This window comes from Pseudopodoces humilis, chromosome 5 (genome assembly GCF_049639895.1).
Source record: "Pseudopodoces humilis isolate 2021_Gansu_Grassland_sample_001 chromosome 5, ASM4963989v1, whole genome shotgun sequence".
In the NCBI taxonomy this organism is placed as follows: Eukaryota; Metazoa; Chordata; class Aves; order Passeriformes; family Paridae; genus Pseudopodoces; species Pseudopodoces humilis.
The window spans coordinates 38,934,804-38,946,006 of record NC_142204.1 but is presented as its reverse complement, the minus strand read 5'-3'; the positions used below and the strand labels follow the sequence as shown (position 1 = coordinate 38,946,006).

General features: G+C 43.4%; 1 protein-coding gene across 2 annotated transcripts; it reads left to right on the top strand.

Moving 5' to 3' along the window:
• Positions 1 to 492: 492 nt before the first annotated feature.
• On the top strand, positions 493 to 9,925 carry LOC102101700 (cathepsin E-A-like). 2 transcript variants are annotated; one of them, XM_005519353.3, is made up of 9 exons: positions 493 to 570; positions 748 to 925; positions 2,936 to 3,053; positions 3,555 to 3,673; positions 4,123 to 4,322; positions 4,982 to 5,104; positions 6,047 to 6,191; positions 8,629 to 8,727; positions 8,820 to 9,925. In XM_005519353.3, exons 1-9 carry the CDS (start codon positions 515 to 517, stop codon positions 8,997 to 8,999), a joined length of 1,218 nt encoding a protein of 405 aa, XP_005519410.1. In that variant the 5' UTR covers positions 493 to 514; the 3' UTR covers positions 9,000 to 9,925. The 2 variants fall into 2 exon arrangements, with proteins under 2 accessions (XP_005519410.1, XP_014104591.1); XM_014249116.2 differs by lacking the exon at positions 4,982 to 5,104.
• Positions 9,926 to 11,203: the final 1,278 nt, after the last annotated feature.

Below are 11,203 nucleotides of genomic sequence, written 5' to 3'. Positions count from 1 at the left end.
CACATTTATGTTTAAACTGGAGCTCTCCCATAAATAGGGAATTAAACTTCAGCTCTTAGGGGTTGACTTGTCACAAGCCCAAATGTCTGCTCAGCCTTGCTGAAATGTCTCCATGCAAATGGGGAATGGTTTGTCCTCTTTCTCTGCATTGAACACTTCTGAGCAACATCTCGCTTGAAAAGCAGCAAGTCCTTGGACTGCTTCCTCTTTCTCATGCTAACAGGAGCCAAGCTCACCCCATGTATTATATCTATGTAAAAAGCATTAAGGATTGTTAGTTAAATGTCTATTTGGTCTAGACTGTGCCCTGGTTATCTGTGCCTGAGTAGCTGCACTGGACACCACTATTTGCACAAACCAGCGATTAGTCTGAGAGTAAATGAATCAGTTTTCTGCCAAAGCACTGACCTCCTGCGATTGATTGACCTGGCGAGCTGCCCTCAGCTGACAACAGGCCATAAAAAAGGGACTTCTGAGCAAAGGAGTGTCATTAGACTGTGAACTGCTTGGAGCCATGAGGGTGATACTGTTGGCTGTGGTTTATATCCCATTCATCGTGGCTCTGGAACGGTAAGGAAACACATCTGACTTCGCTGGCACACATCTCAGCTGGCTTCATGGGGTGACCTGTACTTGTTGCTACTTGAGGTCTCAAAAAAGAAACCTTTAAAAAAAAACCAAACTGAGTATATGACAGTTCTAGAAAGGACAATCAGGTTTTGTTTTGTGTTTATTTTATTTGCATAGAATCCCCTTGATTCGATTCAAATCTATCAAGAAACAGCTGAAGGAAAAGGGAGAATTAGAGGAATTTTGGAGGAATCACCACCCTGATGTTTTTGCCCGGAGGTATCTGCATTGTTTCCCTGCAGATATTGCTTTATCAGTAGGAACTACTTCAGAAAGGCTGTATGATTACATGAATGTAAGTACAGTTTTGGTAATGCAATCATTAGGACTCATCGTTCTACTGAAGGCAGTTTTTTTTTTCCCAGCACATTTCACATCTAGTCTGTCAATGAAATTATAGGGCTTGTGGTGTTTTGTTGCTTTAAGCTATAAATATTAGATCATAAAAACTAGGTTGCAATCTGTAAAATAAAACATATCTAGATCTAGGATAGCATGGGACCTGAGTGGAAAGCTGGTGTAGAGTAGCAGTGGTTGTTCTGTGACAAGTTTTATTTTTGTATAGACCTGTATTGGACTCAGTTGGGTCCCCAAAGAAATATGGAAGGTTTGCCTATATCAGTCTTGGTGAGCTATAGGGTTTTTCATAGCATAAATGATTATTTCATTTAGTCATATTCTGTTTACCAGACACTTGGATGCTTCTGTGTTATAAAACAATCCTCCAAATCTCATTTATTTCTTCAGGTGGAGTCATAAATCAGTGATGACAAAGACTTAAGTAGAGTTTTTTATTTTTCTGCTTTTATATCTGAAGTTTAATATGTATTAAATATTGGAGACTGACCTGGGAGGGTTTACTATCTAAGCTGAAAAAGGAAAAAAATATTAATTTCACTGGATCTCAGACAGGCAAGTCAGCAGATATATGATTTTGTAAGCTGTCTTTCCTAGTTTTTGAATTTTGTACATTTGGATGGTCTGTGTTTTCTGTTTTATTTGGTTTTTCTGCTATGCTTATCTCAAGGGAAACTAAGCTGCAGAAACGTTGCGAAGTCTTCATCTGAACAGGGAATGGAATCGAAGGGAAATCCAAATTCATTCAGCAAGAACTTACTGACACTTGAGGGCCATAAAGAAATAAGTATGTGAAGAACAAAGGACACTGAAACATTTCAACCTGCTTTAAAGCTTATTTCAAAGAGGGATATATGAAAATCTCAAAACAACAAAGCAAAACCCACTTCCCCAGCATCTTCAGGTAGCACCAGGAACAGTTTTATTGCAGTGTATATGTGGGTTTTCTGGTTGTATGTTTTTTGGTGTTTATTTTTTGGTTTTTTTAATGAACATCCCTTTGTTTAATGCAGGAAGAAATAGAATCCTACTGTATAGTTGGATATTCTCTTAAATGGCACGCTTGCTTGCCTTTTCAAGATTATCTCATTCAGATTGTGTATTCTGGGGTCAGAAACATCAGTGTTTTAACTAACAAGTATGCACTTGAAGGTACATATTCAAATACTTGTATTGCTGAAGACAGTTTGGCACTAGCTATTGCTTTTCTATCTGTGGTTGAATTCCAGAAATGCCTTTTCCTAAAAATAGGTCTCTTAATGCTGAAGTGCTCTTCCAGAGCCAGATAGGAGCACTTAGACACTTGTGTACGGGATGTGGATAAGCGCTTGGCTCCAGCATTCACGTGTTCACAGATTATCTCAGTCTCAATTGGTATCCAGGGATGGCCAGCGGTTTCTTCATCTGCTGGACGAACTTTGTCCAGTACATCAGGAACAGTTTGTGCAACACAATACTTTTTGACTTGCTTTAATAGCTGCTAATTACAAAGGAAAAAGGGAAGCCACACTGAGTATTTGTGCCACTGGTCGGAGCCCTCTGAAGCTGGCAGAGGCATGTTGTGCTGATTTTGCAACACTGATTTCTTATTGACATCAGTAAGGAACAGCCTGAAAGTCTGTGTGGTCATGTGAGAGTTTCATCTTGAGGATGACCTTGCCACCTCTGAAGCCAGTACAAGTGGGTTTGTTGACTCCATAGAGAAACCAATCTAATGTTTGCTTAAAAGGCTTTAAAAATGCCACACCGTTGTTCATTCAGCTGGAATAAAACCTGCTGCTTGAAGCCACTCGTGGAACCAGACTCTCTTCTTGTGGTGTGCATTTATGTTTAAATGTTTATGCAGAAGCCCCTGAGGGAGCGTTGTGTGATGCTCCCGGTCAGGCCTCTTCCTCAGGAATATCTGGCTGGAGTCTGCCCAGGGTTGAGCGGGTTGTTCCTCCCGCAGGCGCAGTACTACGGGGTTGTGAGCGTCGGGACACCGCCCCAGAGGTTCACTGTCGTGTTTGACACCGGCTCCTCCAACTTCTGGGTCCCGTCCGCTTATTGCATCAGCGAGGCCTGCAGTAAGAAATGTTTTTCTCCCTGATGCTTCTCTTGTCTTGGGTCCAGAGGCCTTGCCCACTTCTCCTTCCCCAAGAAGCTTGCCTGCAGATGGGATCTGCAAAGGGAGAATTTGGAGCATCCCTTTGGAGCTCTCCTCTCCCCACTTTGCTTCTCTGTCCCTCATGTCACTCTGCAGCCAGGGCAAGCACCAGCTGCAGCTGCCCAGAGTCCCTCTGCACCATGAGGTAAAAGGCATGAAAATAGACCTGGGAGACCTACCAACAGAGGTGGAAATGCCCATTTTTGTTTTAATTTTTCTCCAAAATGCAAAATTACCTCTCAAGTACTGACAAGCAGGGGTGTCTGCAGGGGAACTGAGGTGCCTACAGTACTTCCTCAACACTTTCTCTCTTGAGAGAAACAAAAATTTGGCTCTCTGACATCTCATCTCATTCTGCACTGGGGAGTGAGTGGGTTGCCAGGACCTCCCTCAGTGTAGAGATGTCATTTTCTTTGTGTAGGGGTGCACCAGAAATTTAAGTCCTTCAAGTCAGATTCATATGAGCACGGAGGGGAAGCCTTCTCCCTGCAGTATGGCTCAGGACAGCTTCTGGGCATTGCTGGCAAAGACACACTGCAGGTGAGTGTCCACCTAAAATGGGTGTCAGCCTCCACATCAGCTGTTTTCAGGGCAGTTCAGATACTGGCCTTGCCCTGGAAAACCTTGCCTGGTTTAAGCAAGGGCAGGGTGAAGTCCCACCAAGCTGAGTCCTTAGAGGTGTGGTAGCTTTGGGATACCAACACAAATGCCTCAGATTTTATTTTTCATTTCTGATTGTCTTCTTGGATCATCTCCTGGGCTTATGAAGAAGCAGCCACATAATTAAGGCATTCTATGGAATTGGTGCTGCCTACCTGCCAAATGGGCATGTGCTATTTTGATGCAAGTCACACAAAGATAGCCAGGCTTTATAAATTGAATAAATCCACTGATATGGATCAGAAATATTGTTATTAGTGATCTCATTATTTTCAGTTGTGGCTGTTCTTTGGTTGGTTGTTTGTTGCCTTTTTTTTTTTACCAAACAGATAAGTAACATCTCCATCAAGGGACAGGACTTCGGTGAGTCGGTGTTTGAGCCAGGAACAACTTTTGTCCTTGCCCACTTTGATGGTGTACTGGGCTTAGGCTACCCCTCCTTAGCAGTGGGCAATGCTCTGCCTGTGTTTGACAGCATCATGAACCAACGCCTGGTAGAGGAGCCAATCTTCTCTTTCTATCTGAAAAGGTCTGCCTTTAAAATTACACTGCGAAAAAATAAGTAAATCTATTTCAATTGTTGATAGAAACAACTGTGCATCTGTATAAAGCTTCAACCCTAGAAAGAAATTTCCCCCATCTTTTGATTCTTTGTGTTGGTTTTTTTTTTTGTTTTCAATTTGACATTGAGGATTATGGCGTGAAAAGAAAAAATGTCCTGAGGAGGACCATGATTTTTTTCACAGAGATCTATTCTTGTTGGAGCTGGTCATAAATAAAAGTTCCCAGCTCAGACTAGCCATGTCTGTTGCCAGAGGTTTCCCTCTGGCCTGTGCAGATGAACAGAAGTGCTATGCTACACCCAAATAGCCACATTTCAGAAAAGTACTGTTCCCTAATCTGGACCTAGCTGCAACTCCACCTATTTAGTGTTTCTTCGGAGCTGAGCATAGCAACTGGCTCAGCCTGCTCCTGATGCCTACCTTGGTGTCTACAGTAAGTCTTCTCAGAGGTTGTTTGAAGGGTCTGAGTTAGACCATATACAGTGATACTTTAGTAATAATCCCTTTTAGCCACTCATATCTGAATTTAGAAAGGGCTTTAATTTGACTTTTGCTTTTTAAGCGTAATCTCATTGGTGCATGCTGGCACACTCCCATTCTGTGTTAAACTGTTTTCTGCTTTCAGAGGAGATGACACTGAGAATGGCGGTGAGTTGATTCTGGGGGGAATAGACCATTCTCGCTACAAAGGTTCAATCCACTGGGTCCCAGTCACTGAGAAAAGCTACTGGCAAATACACATGAACAAGTATGTATGTGTGTATGTACATGTGTTTAAAAAACCTGGTGGAATTCACCCCCCTAGGTGAACCCCCAGAGACAGAAACACCTGGTGACACAGGAGCAGGAGGACTCAGCTGCAGTGTTTTACCCCAGTGCCCTGCAACGAGGGGTTCACGAGGATGAGATCGGGGTTTGTTGGTTCTCTAAATCTGCTGTGACATGGGCAGCTGGTTTCTTGGAGAGCATGTTAGTTTGTTTTATATATGGTGCACCGGTGATCAAGATGAGTCTTTGTGGACTGTTCTGTTAAGAGGTTAAGGCACCCAGGAATAGAATCCAGCTCTGGGTCCTGCTTTCATCTGTCCTAATTTTGGTCAAAGTAGCCAGTGTTCCCTTGTCGCACCTCTAGCACACTGCCTAAATTGATGAGAACACATACCTGGGGGTGAGGACAAATTCATCAGCAGGAAGCACATGATTAGAGTTGTAGGAGTCTCGAGAGAGAAAAGTGGGTCCACAGACATTCTTGTCTTTAGCAGAGCTTGGCAGCTAGTTTTAATCATAGAAATACAGAATCATTAGGGGTGGAAAAGATCTTTAAGATCATTGAGTACAACTGTCAACCCAGCACCACTACCAAGTACATCACTAAGCCATGTCCCCAAGTGCTACATTCACACATCTTTTGAAGACTTTCAAGGATGGTCACCCTACCACTTCCCTGGGCAGCCTGTTCCAATGTTTTACAATGCTTTCTGTGAGGAAAGTGTTCCTAATATCCAATCTAAATCCACCCTGGTGCAACTTTAAGCCATTTCCTCTTGTCCTGTCCCTTGTTGTCTGGGATTAACTTCAGTCAGTAGTCTGGTACTTTAGCCAGCAGTAATATGGTGTTTCAGTCACAGTGTATATGCCATTTGCTTAAAGATGCTTTTTTTTCTTTTTTTTTTTTTTTTTAAATTTGCAGTATAAAGATCCAGGGCCGGGTGGCATTTTGCTCCCATGGCTGCGAGGCCATCGTTGACTCGGGCACTTCCCTTATCACCGGCCCCTCTTCACAAATCAGGCGATTGCAGGAATATATTGGGGCAAGTCCATCAAATATTGGAGAGGTAAAAACTGTACAGCCAGGGAACAGCTAGAGAGGAAGAGAAACTGGTATATGATGCAGAGTTGGAAAATAACAGGAATTATTTCTTAGACAGGTGCCAGCAAAAGCCTTGTTTCCAGGACAGCCCTGAGCTCTGAGCCAAGCTGCTCTTGACCTATATGCCTTGCCTCAGCCCTCTTCCCAAACGTTCACTTCATCTTCTGTTGTGGTGTGTAAGGAAATAATGGGGACATCTGTTTGAAGAATTGATCTGTACTCTGCATGAGACATACTTTTCTTTTGGAAGCTCAAAGTATTTTGGAGGTCTCTAGCTCTAGCTGTTGGCTCTCTCAAGCTGGGAGGGATTTGGTCCCGGTGGCCAGCTGTGTCAGCATCAGATGGAAAGGGAATGGTATTTTAATGACAGCCCCACAGTGGTTTCACTGACAGGACCTCTCACTGTCGGCTTGCAGTGGAGCAGTTGGTGTTGTGCCAGAGCTCCTGGGAGGGATGCACATCAGCGTCACTCACAATGCTGGCTCCTCACAGACGAGTCACAGGGTACAGGACAAGGCTTCCTGGCTCTTGCTCTTCCTCCTGAACCTTACTCCTCTGACTCTTTGCTAGTTTTTCTTTCTCCCCTGCTGCTGTCTCCTGCATCTCCCTTGCTGACACTCCTCACCAGTCCTTCCTGTACCTGCCCCCAGGGAAAGAGCAGTTTATTTCTATCGTGCCTATTGCTGGCCCTTGGCTGACTCCCACAGGTCACCAGCACATTGCCACAGCTCCAGTGCTCAAGGAAAGCTGCTGTTTGTGGCTTTTGTTAATTTTGCATTTCACAGAATATTCTGAATTGGAAGGGACCCACATGGATCGCCAAGTCCAGCTCAGGCAAATGGCATGTACAGGGATCAAACTCACAACCTTGGTGTTACTAGCACCACCATGTTCTAACCAACTGACTAATCTCAATTTATCTTGATCCTGACCCAAAACTACTCTTGGAATAAAATTAGGAGTATTGCAAGTGCCCAGTGCACTGGACAAAGAGCAAAGACAAAAGTGGATCCTTAATCCACTTTCATTTGTAAGAGGAGGATTTGCAGTGACCTCTGTGTAACTCCCGAGGCTCTTGATTCTTTCTCAATCAAACCTTTAATCTTGACTTTGTTCAAATTTTTAGATACATGCCAAAGAGAATGCTCTGATAACAAGCTGGTTCATGCTAATGAACACAGATAAAATATGCATCTCCAATGTACTTATACTAGCCTAATACAAACAAGGAATGGGTCATTGCTGTGTGGGTTCATATACACCAGTGCTGACCTAAGAACATTCATTGGGCATCCCAGATTTCACAAAAAAGCATTCTGAAAACAAGACTTTCTATGACTGATTTTCAGCAATCACAGACAGACTGCACATATTGGCTCAAATTTATCCCAGTAAAAGTGAGTGTATCCATCCCGGATTTTACCAGAACTTTTATCTCTTTTCAGCAATGATTGTTTTGTTCTGGATATACTAATTCTGTAATAGTTATATAAAATAATTATGTCTCCCTTCTAGTATTCTAGAAAAAAGCATTTTACTGGCTTTTTCTACCCTTTTCCTCTGTATCCCATAATTTGTTTTGTTTTAATGTAAGTTGGTAAGTGTACAGAAGATGTAGGATTATTCTTTCATAAAATAGATTGAAAAACAACAAAAAGCAGATTCTTCCTTCTAGGAAGCCTCTAAAACAATGACTTAAAACACTACAGTTTACATTACAGATTCCTCTGGGACTTGGAGCATTCTGCAGTGCCATTTCACTCACCAGTTGTTTCATGAAATAACTAGAAAGGCCAGAAAATTATCTTCTCTGTTAATGTAACTGAATAAATTATTTATGGACATTAATGACCATTAATGACTATGCCAGAGTTTAGCCCTTCTACTCTTTAAATCCCACTCCAGGGCAAAGTATAAGCATAAAGTGATGTATTCCTCACTATCTTTTTTTTCCCTAGAGTGATGGCATTATGGGAGGACCTGGGGTGAATTGCACCCATCGGTGCTCCCTCTGTGGCTGGAGCACTCCCTCTGCCTGTCAAGGCCAGAGCATTGGAGAACTTCTGCTCAGCAGCCCTTGCTGATGTAGGCTCGCTGGGGCTCACACACTTCGTTTTGCCTTTGAGTTGCACAGGGAGGATATTGGAGCCCCTTCACCTCATTTCTTTTTGGACTTGAAAGGATTTTCATCAGCCCTGGCTCCCTAAGGTGCAGTGGTCTGGGCTGCTGGGCTGGTTTGACTGAGTACAGGAAAGCTGGAGGGCAGTGTTAGGCTGTAAGTCAGCCTGATGCTGTTTCTCTGTAGTAAATTCACTATTACCTACTCCAAAAGCCTTGAATTCAAAGAACAATACTTAAAGAAAAACAAAGCCATCCCATCTCAGTCAGTGCATTGTGTCCAGTTTCTCGTAGACTGCAGAAGACTGTCGAGCTTGCCTCACATAAGCTTCACAATCGGACACCGCGAATACAAGCTGACAGCAGAGCAGTACATCATAAAGGTGTGTATCCACAGCTTCCCTGCTCCCTGCTCCTCACCCCCTGAGCTGGGGATGGAGCAGGCTGCTGCAGGGACATCTGCTTTCTCTTCCAGGAGTCTATCGATGACCAAACCTTCTGCATGAGCGGCTTTCAGTCTCTTGACATCCCCACTCGCACTGGCTCGCTCTGGATTTTAGGAGATGTCTTCATGTCTGCATTTTACTGTATTTTTGACCGTGGGAATGACAGAGTGGGATTTGCAAAAGCTGTTCACAGGAAGGATTACTACTGAGCTGTAATAGCATTTATTCTGTCCTAGCTCAGGTTAATGTAATGATCTTCAACAATGTGAAGAAGAGTGTTTGCTGAAACTCTGGACCTAAATGGGCATTGTGTTGTCCCCATCCAAGTTTTAAGGAATTTGCTGTGATCCTTGTCCCAGATGATATAGTGTGATTAAATATCTATATGTTTACAACGGAGAAACAGTTTTTCCTGAGTAACTCTCACACTACAGCTCTCAGATAAAACAGAAGAGTGGCTCAGCACTCAGATTTGCAAAAGATCAGGAAGAATGAAAATGCTGAACTGTGCCAGGCTGAAAAGATAGCAGCTATGTGTGGGGAAAACTAATCCTAGTCCTGCTTGGTCTGACTATCCTTTTTTTTTCTCTTGTGCACTAGTTTCCACCTCATTTCTACAGCTTTCCTTTCCATCATTATTTTCCATGGTTTGGGTTTTGTTCAACTTAGTTTCCTGAGTGCCGTGGAAATTCTCTTTAAATTAGCTTGCTTCAACTAGCTTATATAAAAGGGAATTTGACAGATGCCTGTGTGGCCACTAACTTCAGCTATTGTTCCTTGCATGATTTCCTGCTCCTTACACCACCTCTCAAACCTGCTTTTTCCCTGGGATTCATTATCCCTTGATAATTCTCCTTTTTTTGGGTCTGGGCATTTGATGTCCATGCCTTAGATCAGAGGCTGCTTTTAGTGCCTGTCTCCTCTCCCTCTTGGCAGAGTGAGCAGCTGGAGCAGCATCTATTCATGCTAGAAAACCCAGACCACAGTGTTCCTCCACCTCAGATGAGTTATGGGACCCATGCACCAGCATTACACATCTACTGCCCCTTGCTCAGCCACTTCTTGTCAGCAGTGGCAGAAGTTTCGGATGAAACAGCCACAGGTAGCTGCACTAATTTGGCAAAAGATTCACCTAAATTCTGCCCATTGGAGTATTTGTTTGGATTGCCAAAGCTGATACTGCCCCCATACACATGAATAAAACATAACCAAACAAAATCTGCTTTGATCTTAGCACTGGTTTTTCAGTTACATTTTATGTTTCTTTACAGTGGTTCCAGTTCTGGGAGGAAGGGGAGTTGAGGGTGGAACAACAATTGAAAATTCAGGTTGCTCTCTGTCCTGGAGGAAAAAAATGTCATGTGTTGGGGCTGCTTGTATTTTCCTAAAGCAAAAACAATGTCTGCAGTCCCAGCCATGTGTACTGGGCACTTCCCCAGCAGGGCAGAGCCATGGGGAGATGGACACTGGCCCCATGGTGGCATTGCTGGGACAGAGGCTGGTGGCCCCCAGGCACTTGCTGCTGCTGTCTGTCTGGATGTGCCTGGCACAGACCAAAGGCAATGTCCATTGCTGCCTTGGCTGTTTCACAGCCCTTTAGATTGTAAGTTTTCAGTGGTAAGACTCAGTAAGTATTACAAAAACAGGATTGTTTTCCTGTAGGTATCTCTGAAATACTGATCTTGACTTTCAGAATGAAATAATCCTTCTCTCTGGTGCCTGTTTTCATGACTCTCTATTTGCAGCCACATTGTGTTACACATTTGGCATCCAGGCTCTCAACCTCCAGCAAAGGAGGCTCTGCTGCCAGCTGTCTGTTTCTGCAGACAAGATTGAGCTGTGTGAAGTTACTGTGTATTTCAGGCCAGCCTTGCCTTGATCATGCCACTCTTGAAGGACGGATCGACCATGAGCTAACTGATTTGTCTAGAAAATGTCATCTGTTTGGTCATGAACCAAGACAAACAAACATCTATAAAGCCCCATCCCTCATTTAACAGCAGCAAGGTATTTTTGTTTTCTATGCAGCATACCTAACACTCTGGTACATTTTCATTATATATAAAATATGTATCTGTTTCTCAAATATGAGTTTGCAATCAGAGTTAGAGATCTGTTATTTACAGCAGAAGATTTTAAGGGTGTTGGGACATGTCCCCCCAAACAGTCAGTCCCAGCACTGATATCTTGCCTCTGTGAATTCCAGCACAGAGTGTGAACACATCAGAAACAGGTGGAAAGTCAGGCAGCATGCCCTCTCTTTGTTCTGATATCTCTGATCTTGTGCAAGATTAACACCATCTGATGGGAGCAGACTGCTGCTCTGACCTACTTGTCTATCCTGGCCCTGTTCTATCCTTGTCCAACTTGGCCAGCTTCTGTAAGTGCCTTGCTGTTCCTGGTAGACATCAAG

Excerpts from the sequence above, each read along its gene's own strand:
- LOC102101700 (XM_005519353.3), top strand. The coding sequence starts at position 515 with ATGAGGGTGATACTGTTGGCTGTGGTTTATATCCCATTCATCGTGGCT. Across the intron at positions 4,323-4,981 it reads TTCTCTTTCTATCTGAAAAG|AGGAGATGACACTGAGAATG; the intron begins GTCTGCCTTTAA and ends TTCTGCTTTCAG. Across the intron at positions 6,192-8,628 it reads GTCCATCAAATATTGGAGAG|TTTCTCGTAGACTGCAGAAG; the intron begins GTAAAAACTGTA and ends CATTGTGTCCAG.